At 38.4% G+C, this 17,804-nt stretch overlaps 1 protein-coding gene across 1 annotated transcript in view; it reads right to left on the minus strand.

The window, feature by feature from the left end:
* Nucleotides 1-427: 427 nt before the first annotated feature.
* The window catches only part of MRPS27 (mitochondrial ribosomal protein S27), a 42,299-nt gene continuing 24,922 nt past the window's right edge, over nucleotides 428-17,804 (minus strand). Inside the window, exons 5-11 of the mRNA XM_083882834.1 lie at nucleotides 12,442-12,556; nucleotides 11,856-11,934; nucleotides 10,468-10,583; nucleotides 8,737-8,839; nucleotides 6,463-6,605; nucleotides 4,861-5,016; nucleotides 428-819 (exon numbers count right to left, since the gene is read on the minus strand). Of these exons, the coding sequence (XP_083738960.1) occupies nucleotides 580-819; nucleotides 4,861-5,016; nucleotides 6,463-6,605; nucleotides 8,737-8,839; nucleotides 10,468-10,583; nucleotides 11,856-11,934; nucleotides 12,442-12,556 (952 nt within the window). The 3' untranslated portion in view covers nucleotides 428-579. The remainder of the gene's footprint in view (nucleotides 820-4,860; nucleotides 5,017-6,462; nucleotides 6,606-8,736; nucleotides 8,840-10,467; nucleotides 10,584-11,855; nucleotides 11,935-12,441; nucleotides 12,557-17,804) is intronic.

Raw genomic sequence — 17,804 nt, forward strand, 5'->3', positions numbered from 1 at the left:
AAAGCAGAAATTTCTAACATCCTTACAGTAAAGACACATCTGAATGCACATACAAGTGATAACTCACTAGGCTGAAACTCTTCATAGTTTTAAAAATAGCCTAAACTTAGGCTTCCAACTCCATGAATAGTAGCTTGAATTTTCCAAATGGGTTGGGAAAAAGAAAAACCCCAATCAATATACGTTAATCCTCTTAGTGTCTACAGTTCAGAGTAGCAAAGGCATTCTTTCCTGTGAGAAATCCCTACTGAAACAACTTGTGTTTGAAATTCTTCCCTTTTCTTTTGTTCCTTCCACCCTCAAGACCTTTCATCACAGGCAAGCTACTCCTCATGCCTTTGTTTCTTTGTGCTGTCTCTATCCCATCTCTTGCCTGGCTGATGGTAGAAGGAAAACACATCATACACAGGACAAAGATTTGTAAACCACATGTGCTTTACTTCAGGAAACAGACAAAATGGGATGCTTAATTTTCTCTGCAGTCACACCTGCAGCATGATTGAAGCAATATATTAATAATGGTGAGTACTTCAGTTCACTGACAGAGGAATGCATACCACTGGATTCCTAGTTCCAGTACTAAGCAGATGCTTTAGCTAGATTCCTAGCTTCCATTTCCTGCTTAGCCTGTTCTCTCATCTCTCCTTCCCTCTCTGTGAGATAGACTTGTAGTTCTTCCCACTTCTTCAGGTTCTGCTCATATTTTGCAATGTCTTCTGCTTCACATTCTGGGAGCTTTTCCTTGACAAGTTGGGTGGTCAGGGTTAAGAGGCTTTCAGATTCAACCTTGCCAAGCGAATGCAGTTTGGAGTACAGCTCCTGTCAGAAAAAGAGATTTGGTAGGGAGTGTCAAGGAGAAAACCAGTCAATCACAAAGCAATAAAACACAAAATACGTCTCTACAACCAACATATCACTGAATTATTATTATTATTATTGCTGCTGCTGTAAGGACAGGTAACTATCACAGAAAAGTGTTTCAACTGTGGTAGTTGCTACCATTTCTTGAAATACTAACTTCTAGAGTATTTGTCTTTTTAGCAATAAAACTGAACAAATGAAATTTCATTTTCCTTAACTACTCAAATTTTCTTTTTTTCAAGTTCAGTTATCTGCTATTAACAAAGACCATCTGACCAGTTAAATACAATAAATATAATTTAAACACTTCAGGTTTGTGCCTTGCCTCAAAACCAACTACATTATTTCATCCACACTGCCTGCATCAGCATCCCTCCCAACAGGTGCATGTCACTTCAAATGTTCTCTAACAGTTACTTAATACTAAGTAACTGCCATTATTTTTCTTCCCAGCTTACTGTGTCTGAGGTGAGACTACACTTACACAGATTATACAACACTGTTAAAGCAAAGGATATTTTTTCAGGGATATTCTACACTGAAACAGAGCAGAGCCTCAGTAAGTAACTACAGTTTTCTTTCTTAAGCTTTACTTATCTAGATGTCCTGCAGCATAAAATGTTAATTCACTTAAGATGATGAATCATCCAGTGATACTATTTCTAGCTTTCTGTAATCTTTACCCTGATGGCTCCTTAACATTTGGATTAATTGCCTTGAAAGTGCAGATACAGAACCCAGGAGGAGATGACACAGGACTGGAAAATTCTTTATCTTCCGTTCACTCTTTAGGAAAAAAACACATTTTCCCAACCCTTCTTTTAAATAAAACATTTTACTAAGCCCAGCACTTGCAAAAATGTTTAAAATAAGCATGTGTTCTAATGAAAGGTACATCCGTATTTTCTTCATTTGAATGAAAGTTGTTTTGCATTGCAGTACAATGGACAGAAGATGTGGGGACTGTTCTCCTCCAAACAAAATAGCAGTTCTAGAGCCAGGCACATGTCCAGATTACAGTTATCACTGAAGGTTTATGCACTGTGCAGGGGGTCCCCAGTGCTGCTCTTAGCTGAGCTCACACTGGCAATAATCTGCACATCCCCTCAGCTCCTGCCTGGAAGCTCTGCCTTGTTCTTGGGCAGGAAACTGTTATGTCCCCTCTGAGGCCTCTCCCTTAGCCAACACAACTGCAGGCTTTGTTGTATTTTACCTTGCAGGTCTGAACTGGACAGACAGCAGATTAAAGCTTCTTTAAAATGCCAGACATGCAGGTCTGAGGGACTTGTGTATTTGGTTGTGGTTTTTTTGATTTTATGATAAAGAGTGAAGACAAAGCCAATGTCTTCAAATGTAATGGACTAAAACCAAACTCAAAAAACATATTTAGGTGTATTAGTCTGTATTTTGTTTGAGATGTCAGTAAGTGCACAAGGCATCAGAGAGAAAACTGAAGAGACTGTATAGCTTGGGTTTGAGGAAGAAATTTGACAACTATGCTCATATATTAGTTTAAATGTACCTAGTTTAGATCATTCACACTCTTCCTATTAAACTCTAGCAAGGATGTGCTGAAAAGGGCTGAACCTACACACAGGGAATTGAAATACAGAAAGCCAATAAACTGTAAACTAGCAGGTCTTGTCTCCTAAGCCATTACTGGTATCCTGGAATACTTCCTGTTCTTCTCTTGTACATTACTAATACTGATTTAGGAAAGCAGCAGGCTGTATGTACCATAAGTACCAAAAGGGCACATTCTTAAGTGGCTAAATCATGATTTTTATAAGCAGTCTCCAGGGCTCTGCATGCAGACAACTTAGGGAAGAAGGTGCATTGCTTTTGGAGAAGGTGTTCCCAGCATAAATATGCGATAAAATGTTTGCTGCCTACTGATCATTGACACAGAGGGAAAGAATTGCCCGAAGAACACTACAGTGAGCAGTGAGCCTCAGTGTATGGGATCTGAAAACAGGTAATTACAACACAAATGAGTGTCAGAGTCTAGATTACAGCTCTAACAGCTTTTTCTGGAAAGAGCCAAATGCCCTCAGGTCCTCTTTGTTTTAGTGGAAGCAAAGGACAAGTATCCAGATCTGCTATACTTCCATGCCTTTTTCAGGTACTTTACAAATGGTTGTTCTGAAGGTTGGTATGAGACACAGAAGCCATGGAGAAGCATGTGTATGTCTAGAGCAAATCCATATGCTTTTCCTTGCATTCTGAGGTGTATGATCTATGAAACAGAACTGGGAGTGCGGGAGGCAGGAGCAGGAACAGTGCAGGAGCCTCAACTGGTTTTGAGCTCAATAAGACATACTGGCTAATTAATGCAGGGCTGGACAAAGTGCAGCTGAATTGTTTTGAGCAGCAAAAGTGCAAACTCTCTGCTGGGGCTACACAGAAGGGGCAGATGGCCTGTGCTGGGACAGCAGCTGGGAATGCACACATCACCAGGCTGACTCAGAGCTGCCACCTTCCTTCACACTTGTATGGATTTATAGTGCATTACTCTGTCCTATGAACTACATCTGTAGTGTCCCAGCACTCCACTGGGAACAGCCACTACTGCTGGCCTAATGGATTTGAGAGAAGAATCTAGGAACTCCTTCAGGCTTAGATGAAATAGTATTCTAACTCAAGAGATCCTTTTCTCATTCATATAACCTGAAATTTTGGCTTATTACTGCTGGATGCCTAGATGCCACATGGCAGCTATGTCTTTCTCACATTCAGACTTTTCTGATCAGATTTTAAACACTGGGACTAGTTTTTTGGCCAAAAGTCACTCACTGCCACACCAGGGAATGCCTGAATTGGAATTAATTATGGAATTTGTGGAAAGGTTGAGCTGAGAAGAAAACTACATTTCTTGACACTTGTCCGCAGTTTGATACTCGGACCTCATTTTGAGCACTCTGCATTATTTTCTTCAAAGCTAGACAATGGATAGACAGTAAGAGACAAATAAAAATGTCTCACTCCCTCCTTCAAAGGACATTTTTGTTTACCTAATTTACTGTAATTCATCCAGGCATTAATTACCATATGCTGAGCACCCACTGATTCTCAAACACTTCAATTAAAAAGTTTTAACTGCCTACAACACAAGTTTAGTATCTAAAGATTAGTGGCAAAGTTATGTAAGTAAAAAATTAAAACAAGAAAATGTGTGTGCGTGTGAGAGTGAAACCATAGGATACTAGTCTTTTAACTTTTGAAGTTTCTTCAGAACAGTCTGTATCCAGCACAACTGTCCAGGGTCACAGCCATCCAGCAGAAACAATGGAAACTGACGGGCTATGGAAAGAGCACTGCTCTTGGAACTGTAAGCCAGGTAAGTTTCAACCTGAAGTACTCGATTTTTATCACAGTACAAATCAGAGATGATAAAATAAAATTAATTAATTTAGCTAACTTATACCTATTAGATGGCCAAATAAAATCCATTTTTTATATAGATGTGCCCTAAAGAACAGCTTTCTGTGTTTCTTAATGTTAGCATCAGCATGACAATCTAAAGATAAAAGAAAGGTGATATGAACCTGACTTAATTCTCCAGTCTGAAAGTACAAGATACAACATTCCTACATAATTATAATGTACACAAATGGGCAATAAATTCAGGGTAGTTTCACAACCATTACAATTTATTTTAATGAGCCTACGCAAGGTCAGATAATAGGTCTCTAACAACACACCACTTTTGCAAACAGGACTGCAGTTATCATTTTGATGTATGAAAAGTGAAGATAAAATTCCAGCAGACAGACAAAAGACAAGTGGCCTTGAGCACTTATGCCTTTGTAGGCTGCTGCTTCCTGTTTGGAGAAGTGAAAATGTAAGGTGACATTAGTTTCAAAAATGCCAAACAGAACTCCTGATGCACTGAAGGGGTGTCAGTCTACCAGCCACAGTAAGTCAGCATCTGCATTTTCTAGTACGTACCACAGAGATCTACCACAGCTTAGAATATTTAGGTAAGTTAAACTGTCTTACCTTGAATCGTCTCAGGTACTCAGGTACTTTGGACTGCTCTGTTTCTTCTGATTCTGCACTTTGTGACTTCTGCTCCAATTTCTTGGCTTCTTCAGCAGATTCTGGATCAGGTTTGGCTTCAAGGACAGACTGAAGAATGGTCTCCAAGGCATCAATCTGAACAATCACATTTGTCATTGTTAGCATCAAGACTTTGGAAATACAATCCAAGTAACACAACTGTCATAATTCAAACAACTTCATGAATTTCCTTGCATTTTGAGATGACTTCTGTATATGCTAAACAGAAAACCAAATTCTAAAAGGAAATGAGACAACTTTGGAAGAATTTTGTACTGTGCTCAGGATCTTGGAGTGTGTGGCTCTCACTCACAGTCAATGCATTGCTTTTTGGGCTCTACTAATGGATAAGTACAGAGATGCAGCATTAGTAAAGAATCAGCAAGAACCTTCTTTTACAATTTCTTAGTTATTCACTGAACAAAGTAAAAAGAATCTCTATACAGAGAGAATTTCTAGGTATTAATAGCATTTACTATTTTTAGAGTATCAATATAAAGTGGATAGGATCTTCTATGGACCTACTGTACCAGAGAGTGATACAACCTTGTTTCAGCACCAGGATGTTCATCTACAACCCAGAGGAACATGAGGAGCTCCTTAACTTGTCAAGGGTTTGTAAGCAGAAAATCACAAGTGTATTAAGCTGAGCTCTTCAGACTTCAAGTAGGAAAGATACCTCCAAAAGCACACACCTGAAGATGGTGGAAGTCACAGATGTGACCTGTCTTGGACTGTCCAGTATTACAGAGAAGCTTCAGAAAACAGAGCAACAGGTAGGAGTACCTGCTGAGCAGCACCCTGGACTACTGTTTGTCAGGGGATACTGCAAGTTTAGTAGTGACATGAGCAAAAGGGAGGCTCCCATCATCAGGGACACCTTCAATAAAAAGTACCAAGAAGAGGAGGAAAGACCTCAGTGACATTTCTATGCTTCAGCCCATGTGGTGGTGACATACTAAGTAACTCCATAACTGTCTGATTCCAGGATCAGCCCTGAGTCCCTTAGCACTGACCTCGTGGGCTGAATCTATCCATCCTCCCTGACTGAGGGCAGTACAAACCTTCTAGAAATCACTCTGTCAGCTTTTTGGACCAGTACCACTCAGGCCATCATCTGAGAGTACAGAACACACACAATTTAGCCATGAGAGCAAGAAGATATGATAGCTCATCCTTACTGCTAAGAAATATCTCCATGAGTGGTTTCAAAAACTTGAGAAACAAAGGTGTCCTCCCACCCCTGCAGACACATGCTTCCTGTGACACAGACACAGGTGTCTCTAAAGGCTTAGAAAACATAGTTAAATGGTCTGTGGCAGTAACACACACTCATTGCCAAGGACATGCCAGCAGACATTATCACTGGCTCATCAACTTAAGCAGTGATTCTGTTCTAAACATTACTTCTCCTGTCTTGTAGAGGCCTGTGACATTTGCAGAGCACCTTTTCATTAACAAGGCACAGAATTCACAGGTTTTACTGGAGTTTGTTTTATGTGAAATTCCCCCTGTTCAGTGGGTTGTAGCCTTTATACTTACAGCCTCTTTAGAGATTTTGATGTCCCCTGACAATGAAGCCACATTCTCCATCACTTGCAAGGCTCTATTCAAATATCCAGGTGTCCACATCAGTGGCATTAGATTGTATACAGCTCTTAATCCTTTTGTCAACTCCACTTTCCCTGTGATAAAAACAAATTCTATTGTTAGTGCTTCACCATCTGAACCATAATGGAACCTGTACAGGTTGGCTCTGGTTTCTAGCAACGACAGCAAGTATCTTGGCTTCCATGGTAAAAATAACATCTACAAATTGAACTTCCATTGCCTTCTTTTATTAAGGTGCCTACTTTTTGCTCAACTTCATCTAATTATGTGCCTGTTTCTGGTACCTCCCCATTCCCTCAGAAATTTTGCCCAGATGGAAATCAGAGTAAGTGGCCAGGTTTTCTGGTTGTCTGGCTTTGTAACAGCAGCTTGTAGAAGGATGCCTGAGTATCTCAGACAAATGTCTTCTTAGCTTTCAGCTGACTGTGGAGCATGTGTGCACTAGATCTGATTCTCCAGATTTACCTCTGTGGCCTCTAGGGTTTGCTCACCCCTAACAGCACATGTTATGGCTAAGTTCTCAGCTTACTACCCCTGTTTCTGCTAAGGCTTCCTAAGAGAAAATACAGGACACCTGCCAAAAAGGAAATTTTGGTTCTCGATATAAGACAATCTATGCAAACAAGGTGTTCACTGATTTCAGCAGGACCTGTGATGCACTGCATCACTTAAAATGTGGCTTTTCTTCTGAAAGTGATTATTTGAGAGCATGAAACTCCTGCACAATAGAGGAAATGCACATCACATGGTAGCTGATGCAATTTTTCAATGATTGTGATTCTTGGGCTTTGATTTTGTTGTTGTCAGCATAACAGATAATAGCTCTTCAAGTGTATCTTACAGGAGTTGTCCAAGCTCTCAATCCAATTTACACCTTGGCTATTATAACACAAAACTATGAAAGACACCCTCCTTACATGGAAGGGAACAGTTTAGGAAAATCAAGGTGATAAGAGCACAGACAAAGCCTGTGGACCATGGCTAAATTAGAACAGCTGAGGTGCTTGAGGCCCCTCTGTGCCTGTAGACATCTTTTACTCTCTCAGAGGTCAGTTCCATTAGTGTTGGCAAGACTTTGGAATATGTGACATAACAGTAAATAGCTTTTGATCCACTGAATGTCAATGTCATGGACCAAGCACTATTGCTCTCAGACAAGAGTGAAGTGCATTTTTGAAATACAGCCACTACTGCACCAACCTACATGACATTTAAAACTCTCCAAACTGCATGCCAACTGGACAGCAAAGTCCCTGTTTGTACCAGTATCTCCACTGGATTACAAACTACAGAGCTATGAAAAATCCTGCTTTCAAATTAGTTTTCACATTTATCCCCCTTTTTGACTGAAAATGACTTGTTTGTTTTACAGTCATGATAAATACAAATCAACATCCTAACTCTGCCACCACACATCATACTTTGAGGCGACATTTGAAGAACAAATTCACTTTTTATTACCCTCAATAATGCAGTAATGAAACAAAAATTTACAATAAACTGTTGACTACTTACTTACTTTCTAGTAAATAATCATTTTGGAGAGAAGAACAAAACCTAATTGCACTATATTCCATTATAGATTCAGAGGAAATTAAAGAATTGCTTGCCCATTTCCCTTCCATTCTGAATGTAGTTTGATCTAACTTCTCTTTAATACTATATAGCAAGTCATTAACAGTGAAGACTTCTTAACAGATTTAGGATAAAGGCACAACCCCAACATTTCCTTTACAATGACCAGTAAAAGTTCTAAACATAGTGTTTTCTAGGCTGTGCTCTCCCACCTCATAAGGTTTGAAGGTTATTTTAAGACACTCATTAACCAGAAGAGTCTGTTGTCCATAACATTATAACGTGTGTCACAGAAATCTGTACTTTAGGGTATATTTTTAATTTGTTGGTCAACCAAAAAACCAATCCCACTGTTATTTAACAGTATCTTCTATCTTTCAGCATCTAACCCAAACTTGCAGGGAGCCCTGAAATTGATTCTGAAGCTGTCTGATGAATCAAATTTAAATCAGTCCTACCCTCCAGGCCTACAAAACAGTTTCATTCGTAACTCTGAAATTGTCCTTCCACTATTTATTTTTTTTTTCTTTGCCTTCTCTTTGATTACATTTTAGTAAAGCAAAGAAGCCATTTTAATTCAGCCACTGGAGACAAGAGGGGAAAGCTTACCATGAGGGAGGCAAAACTTACCAAGGAGTGCATAGCCATAGAGCTGGGAACTAAACCCCACAGTGTTACTTTGCTTTAGACCTGTGAGCAATAGTGATGCTCCAATATTTCTCTCTTCTTCCCACTGTAAATAGGTAAAAAGGTATCAACTAAGTAACTGTTTCTTAACAAACAAAAACATAAAATGGCAGCAAAGACAGCACACATCATGGCTTTCATCACATCTTAGCAATAAAGTAAAGATTCATTAAATGTGTCCAGTGTTCATTTACAGTGTTCATTTATATCTGTCCTGAGGAACAGTACAAACTGTACTGACTCACTGACTCACTTCGCAGAAGACTGTAAAATATGAATGGTTGAAATTTTGCAAGAAAATTCTCCTGTGTCTACCTCTACCTCTCAAACCAAACACAGAAAACTGGTGCTGAGCATTATGAAGTGTTGAATGGTATTTTGAATAGTGTACACAAATAAAAATATTATTTCATTGTTGTCTTTGAATGGGATTACTTCAAAATGCATATTAATTCACAGCTATATAAATAAGCTTGCCTTAAAATATATCTTATGTTCACACCACCCTTGCTTGCATATTCAGCTTTCATTAAACACTAGACATACTGACAAATGCTTATCTCTGCAGTATGGATATGCAAACATGGACAAACACAATGGATAAATGAGATTTTCATCCCTTTGCTTTTCACATGAAAGTGACTAAGCATACTTGATTTCTAGGGAAAGAAAAAAAAATCCAGTAGGATAAATGCTGGATAATGCAGTACGGTAAATTTCTCTTCTTCGGTGAAAGCTCGAATTACAACCCAGTTGGGTAAAACCTGAAGGCACCTGTAAAATGCATTTTGGAAGTTGCTTCATGTAACACAGATGGAGGCTTCAAGCATTTGCCCTATAGATGACAACATGCTATTGAAGGCTTGCGCCAAACTGCATTAAAAATAGCTTCCTACAGAGATCATGGCACAGACCTTCACTGACTGAGCCCCTTCTGCAAAGGCAGAATAATCCAACTTCCAAGACCTTGAACTGTCATTTTGGCCCTAAGCAAGCAAGCTGTAAATAACAAACCTGTAATCCTTGGAGACAGAAGAAATGGAACAAATTTAATTTTATAACAGATATGTAATATCTGTTATAAAGAAGCAATATACTTAAAGCCAAATGGGATACTAAAAAACCTAGCAAAAATGCTTTATAATTCTGCAATATCACCATTATCAACTTTAACTGTGAGCAACACTCAGCTTAACAGGATCCTGTACTATATATATACACACACACTATATATATACCCACACATACTATATATACATATATATACACCATATATATACATATATATTGTATATATAGAGAGTCTATATGTATATACACTATACAATAGATGACACTTTTTTTTTGGTAATTGATAGAGTCTGCTTTGAACTGAATATCAATTCACATCCTTCAAATGGGCAGACATTACATCTGAAAATCCCTACACACCCTCCCTTTCAGAGAAAGGAGCAAAAAGGGTGACAACTGATTTAATGGTTTTCATGGTTGTTTATTTTTTTTCCTTTCTTTCTTCTTTCTGCAGTTGCAAAATTAATGAGAAAATGGAGGATTTTTTTTCCCCAGGTTAACTTAGGGGGAAATAAAATATATTAATGATTGAATGTGTAACTGACTGCACCAAACACTTGGAAGCAGAGGCTCTGTGTATCATTGTGAGTGTGGTCAGCTTACCGTATGTTCAGCCTTAGTTGCCAGGTACTGGTATAAAACATACAGAGAAAGAAGCTGCGTTGATTGTTCATCAAAACTTTCTTGGAGCATGATCTCTGTTACTATTGACAGAGCATCTGTGGAGGAAAACGACATTTAATCAGCACAGCTACCAATACATATCTTCCTTTTGCACCTGCTCATGTTCAGTGACACTTTATTGTTGTTGTATGATTTGAAATAGTTCAAGAGAAAGTTAAACATTTCTTTCAAGTAGAATATACCTATAAAATTAGTCTTATTCCTTTGGGTTGCTCAAAAACACTGCAAGAAGGAAGAATGGGTTGAATAGCATGAAACTACAGCCAAGGAGCTCTTAAAATCATCTTAGCTCCACACACTTCAGTTGGCTCTTCTTTCCTCAGCTCTTCAATCAGTAAAAAAAACCATAATTAAATTATTTCTTTGTTCTTGTGTTTTGATTACAAACAAGAGAAGACTAGGTTAACTTCATTAGCCTTAGGGTGACAGGAAAGTACAAAGGAGCAGAAATGTTGTCACAGATCACCCACAGTGGTCTCTATTCAGCAAGCAATGTTCTAGAGGAGCTCTGCATGGAGTTCCAGTGACACTCCCTGTCAGGAAGGACAGTTTGTAAAAAGGCCTTCAGTTTCACACAGAAAAGAAACACGGATAAAATAAGAGGGAATTCAAAGATAGGGGGGGTGTGCCTCATAAAAAATACATATATTAATTTGTTGTTTAACAAAATCCTTCAGTTCCTTTCAGTTATCTGTTTGATAAGAGCTTTATGCAAAGGAAAGCTTACTGCAAGTTTACAGAAAACCTGCAGTGAAATTAAAATGGGTCATCAAAATTAACATCTGTCATCAAACATGAGAGGATTACTCATCCAAACACATAAACAGTCAATAATGAAAGGTAGCCCCAGTATGGCAATTCAGCACAGCTGGCTTGCTCCAGTGACAGGCAGAGAGCCTACACAAATAGTTTAGGTACACAGATTTCTGAACAGCTGAATGTATGGAAGATGGATACCAACAGGCATTTTGAGTCTGGTAACACTAATTAATTGTCACTAACAAGTCCTATCATATCATTAGCACATACATCAGACTTGTAACTGAAGAAGATGGTTTACACTTGCACTAGGATTAATAACAGTAGAAACTATGAATCACACAAGTTTCAAAACTATAAAATGAATAAAATCCCAACAAAAGAGAGACAAAAATATGCAAAAAATTTTCCAGGGGAAGGTGGAAGGTGAAGTTGTGTTTTATGATGAATTCAGAAAAAATATGGCTACCAGTTTTTAATTCAAAGAAAAGCTCTGTTAATATAAGAGCATACAACTAAGAATACAATATTGGTATGTATTGTCTTACCTCCATATTTCTTTTGCTTTATAAAGAAATCCATCAAAATATTGAATGTAAAATTATCTGGAAAAATTCCATACTGAACCTGAAGAAAAGAAGGGTAAAAAGTTCAGTGTGCAAATGTGCTGTTCAAATCTTCCCAAGCACAATGCTGCAGATACCAGAAACAGCAGAACCACGACACTGCACACTGATGCAATGTACAGTCAAGCAACACCAGAGATTAGCAAGGCTCCTGTGATGTAGGCCCTCCAATTTCTGAGGCACTGGATCTGTTTCAGCACTTTATCTGAGCCTTTCAGACCAGGAATGGCACTGTCTGTCACGTTATTATGCCTCCCCTGCATTTAACATGTTTTGGACACCAACGCTATTTAAAACCAAAAACCTTTCTGAGAAAAGAAAGTATTTTAAAGCTGTAAAAAGGCTGTTACTAAAATTCAAGTGCAACAGTGATTTGTATTTTGATGAAAAATCTGAACTTTAAAACCACAGTCTACATGACCTGGCTGTAACAGGAATTCCTGTCAAGCCATACTTGAATCAAAAATCTGATCAAATATATTCATGTCTCCTCCCTGGTAAAACCTACCTTGTTTTGTATTGTGTATAAGGCTTTATCTTGAGCTCCATATTTTAAGCACTGTCTGATCCAGCTGTGAATGGTCCAGTCTCTCAAGTACCAAGAATTTGGGCTATGCCGAAACCTAAAGATGAAAAGAAGTTCGGTGACAATATGACTTTGCTATCACAGAAACAAATTCTGTAATCAACCAACTACAATTTTCCAAACTTCACCATTCATGAAGTCAGATATAAATTTCTCTGTGTGTGATGTGCAGTCAATCACTGCTCTCTAAAGATCTCCAGATACCCCCTTCAAACAAGAGAAACAACATTTTGACACATTAATAGTATGCACAAAGGGGAATCTGACCTTTTCACAAATACATAATATTTTAACTTCTCACCTCCCAGAAAGCCTACTGCTTTTTTCTTGAAGAAAAAAACCCAAAAAATAACAGTTTGGTATATTTATGAAGATTACTGAGACTGGTATAAATACTGTAGGATTTTTTTACCTTGTCCTTGTGGTTGTGTAAGATTGTGTTGTATAACATTTTGATGTCTAATATTGCTGATCTTGTCAAAGAGCTACAACTGATGACATCAGCAAGTATCAGAATGACATCAAAATATAACTGCATCTGAAACTTTGGAGCTTGTGTAATCTCGTGCCTCTCACCCTCTCTAAATCATGCCTCACTTCACCAAGTTAAGAATTCATTATGCTTCAGCACAGGTCATCCCTGGGCTGCTGCATGCTCCATTTGCCTTAGAAATGCTTCATCAGTGAGGCATACCTCATGCACAGGGAAACTCTGCTGGAAAGCCTTTCCCTGCCCCTCTGCACTGGTTTAATCTATTCTGAGACACCTCACCCCATGATTTCAGCAGTCTTCCAAGGCAACCCACTCCAATGATCAACTAATTTGCAAAATTAAATAGTTTTAATTTAATTTCATCCTTATTCAGAAACATGCACATCGCTCCTTATTTGAAGAAATGGTGACAAAAAGCACATGAAACTTCAGTATTGGAAAACATTCAAACACCAGTCAGGAGCTGCTGCCTTGTTCCTGAGCTGAATTTCACACCCCACTGTGAAGAGATGCACGCAGTCTTTCTCAATTCAAACGAAAACTGATCTCAGTCCCCAGCACAGAAGTGACTGCCACTTTCTGTAAAGAACAACAATGACTGAGCTGGGCTCATGTGCAGATGCTTGCAGCCCCAAGCCAAGCTGCAGCACCATTTAGAGGCAGGGCTGACTCTTCCGTCTGAGTGAGCATACTTTCCAGAACGTTTACAGATTAATGTGGCCACCAACCCTCTTTCCCCCTCAGTAAATCTCTTGTCTATCACTGAGGGCTACACAGATGACCAAGCCTGGAAAAGTACTGCAGCCTGGAGAGCCTTCAGAATGAAGAAGACAGCCATGCCAAAAGTGGAGCTGAACCACTACGGAGTCTAAATACATTTTTTTTTAAAGTGGCATATGAAATCTCCCTATTAAATTAGAATCTAATTGAAAAAGAAAAGCACGCTTTGAATATTAAATTACAATTCTGTTGCTATAATTGCTTTCCATTTTCTTCTCCCTGGAGTTCAGAAACAAGAGGAGCAAGAATGTATATTTGCTTTCATTAAATCCTGTGTCATGGACAAATGCTTACAGGAAGTATCAATTACAGGAATTTGGATTTAATCATATTTTGATGAAAAAATTATCTAATTGCTAGACTCCTTCACCAGCCATTTAAGAAGGGTCAAACTGGAACACCAGCATGGAACAATAATGGTGCCAATATCTTTTAAAATTTGGTTAATATTTTTCACAAGTGGAAAACAACAGACCTGTCTTCCAAAAATCATGACACTGATGCTCTCATAATCTCAAAGCCTAAATACTTAGGCTTTCTACTGATACAATCTTTACAAATGAAAAGCAAGTATTCAAAGAACAACAAAAAACCCAATCAGCTGTTTTTAATGCATTTGAATATTCAACTTTTTTCACAGCTCTATTTATTCTCTTGAGTATACCACAGTGAGAGGGAGTACTCCCATACTTCCTGTAATGAAACCTTCTAGATTTCAAAGTAAAACTGGACTTGAACAGCAAAAGGCCTAAGCAAAGGATGGAATACAGCCTAGAAACAGAATGAAGGTGATCTTCAATCAACACTCATTGCTGGAATCAATATGCACAAAATCCAGAAGCATGTTATAAAAACTTGTAAGAAATCTGCACATAAGCTTTTATAGGGCTGGTACTGATTTTTGCATGTGTTTTGTGTGTGTGTGGTTGATGACCACAGGATCTTTCAGATATAATTATTGTATGTATGTTACTATAAAGATTTACATGCTGATCTTTATGCTCAGATCAGATCTTGCCTGTCCTAGGCACTATGCAAATGAAAAGCAAACAGCTTCTCAATGAAGTAATTTTCTAGTTAATTCTAACAATTAATTACAAGTCAGTTGCATGGGAACCAAGAGAGGGGTGCATGAATGCAATATATACGCATGTACAACATCCCTCAACACTAGACACTTCCATTAATCCATGATGTGGTAGGAAAATTAGGAGTGAAAAGGAAACAACTACATTACTATCTTTAATTGTTTATAATCCATATAATGCTGGAATAAGCTCTGTCTCTATTGTACTAGCTGAGAAGATAAACCAAGAGAATATATATATATTTTTTACAGTTAACTTAGACAAATCAACCAAATGTTGTAGCAGGCATTTGTGTTTGAAATGGAATCAGGAAAAAGAGGAGGTTGCTCATCATTCTGACAAGCATTAACATCCTCCTCCTTCTCTTTGTCCACCAAACAGGATATAATTAAGCAAGGCAATATGTTCAGGGACAGATGAAAAGACAGAAGGAAGTTAAAACTACAGAAAAAAAAGAGGATTCCAAATGAATTAAATAAAGGAAGCCTCTAGCAACTGCTCTGTGTTTAATGGAAAGACCAGAAGGTTATCTTGCAGATGCCTGGTGCTGAAACTCATTTTTCTGAGACCTAATAAAAAACCTGAGAAGCCCAAAGATTCTTATAATGCGTTCAGAAAAGACATGAAGCAACTGTAACAGTATCAGAGAAGCTCTCTGTTGGTACCCTTTAATGTTAATGGCTAAAGAATCAATACGGTCATCCTTCCAGTCATTGAACTGAGAACATCTGCCTCCACAGGGAATAAAACAGAAATATCTGCAATACAGGGAGATCCTGAAATATCAAGGTCATTGAGAATCTAACAGCACACAATGTAATACTCCAGAATTCCCTTTATTTTTATAAGTCATTCAAATTATGCAGTCCAGAAACTTGATTTTCACTAACAGTTGCTTTGTACTTGCAAACTGATTATAACTTGGAAGAGATACAAGGAGTGTACAGCCTCAGTACAAGGCAACCAGAATATTTTTAGCTAAGCAAGTACACTCTCTTGCTCACAAATAGGCCAGCACATTGGGCTACACAGTCAGTTTTCTAAGTTACTGCATAAAGCCCCACTGCTCATTATTTTCAACACTGCTGGGGTACTCATGCTGTGTGAAAGAAACTAAACAATAAAAAAGTTTAACAGATGCTGAGAGTGCCTCATGGGGTGCTGTACTACTACAACAAGCATGATTTATTTATATTGGTGCCCTCATACACTGCAGAAAAACTGAACTCCTGCCCTACTCATTGATTTCAGCCTTGCAATTTTGTTTGTGCCATCAAGTGGTGATGCAGTCTAGCTGCTTTACACTCACCCTGTGTTCTCACAGGGTGCAATGCAGCAAACCTGAGAGCAAACAGAACCATCCCTGCTAGTCTGCATTTTTTCCCTGGGTTGATAGAGGGGACTTCACTGCTCTGGGAACAGTCACAAATGAGGAACATGGTGGAGGAAAATTTGCTGCATTACAGAAGAGAAAGAGCTGTAGAAATAACATACCATGAGGAAGAGCTCTGCTCTGCTCTTCCTGGTAGTATAGCTCAAAAGCCAGCTCAGCATATTGGTTCCCATTCTTTGCTGATCATAAGTTCCATTTTGTACTCTGTGGCTATTTTGTCTCTTCCCCATTTTCCCCTGATCTGGGAAACAGAAAGAAGAGACCCTTCCTTTTCCCACCTTTACCTGGTCTAATGAGGAAACACCTTGTAATGATGCACACATCCTACACCTCCTATCTCCCATACTTCTTTTAGAACTAGAGAGAAGCATGGGTCTGGCATGTTCATGGGTCTGTTCATTCAACAGGCAGACAGAGTGCCAGATTTCTTCTAATCCACTTAAAATTCTACAAAGTCTCAACACAAAATGTAAAGAGATTTAAAATGAATAAATATAGTAGGAAATGTCTCTGCAAACCAGGAAGAAGCTTTTTCAATGGAATATATCCAAAGCAACTCTACATTTTACACAAGTCACACGGGGCTGAGAAGCATCTTAGCAATGCCATGTTTTTTTCTTCCCAGGCACATTTTTTTCAGCTACAGTGCATAATGATGAAATGGATTCCAGGCAGACTTAGCATGGAAACTGGAAGGCTGTCACCCAAAACTCTCTCTCTTTGTTTGTCATTTCAAGCCACAAGCCTTGGGGAAAATCATCTACATTTTAAATGGACCCACAAGCATTGCTCGTATGTCAGTGTCAAAGAAAACAATCCTGGAAAAGCAATCGTTATTGACAGAAATTTCCTTTTAAACATGAACAGAACTTTATTTTTCCATCTCTTCTTTGCCTGTCATTTTAGCCTTCACTTTTTTTTTTTTTTTGTATAAATGCTTTAAAAATTTCCTGAGTAAACCTACCAGTCCTATAGGAAATATCTCACATATGAACTGCCTACACTCAAAAACAAAAGGAACACACTGCTTTTGTGTTGAAATAAAAAAGGAATGTAGTATGTGTACTATAAGAAATCAATTATCAAAAGCAGTAATAAATCAGATTAAAAAATTAGACTTGACAACTCTAACAGAGCACAGTCTAAGGCTGAGGCAGAATCTTACACAAGCAGACTCTCTGAAAAAAAACCCCAATATTCAGGCTCTATTCTATTTTAGTTTTTGTTGACTTTCCCCATCTTTTATTTTGAACTAATTTAACCTGATCGCTTTGATGCTAAAATTAATTCTTCTAAATTAAGGTCTCTCCACCTCCACATGAATTCATATTCCATGCACAACATTTTTTGTTCAAGATTTGCACAGAGCTCTTACACCACTGATGCATGTCTGAGGATGGCCCCAAAACAGACCTAAATGATCAGATACAGAGAAACTACAGCTACAGTGCAGAACCACAGCCTAACATCAAGGCTGAGCAGGTGACTTTAGGGATATTTTTAGTATCATGTCTTGTTTCATGTTATACCA

This window comes from Zosterops lateralis (assembly GCF_965231275.1).
Source record: "Zosterops lateralis genome assembly, chromosome: Z".
NCBI lineage: Eukaryota > Metazoa > Chordata > Aves > Passeriformes > Zosteropidae > Zosterops > Zosterops lateralis.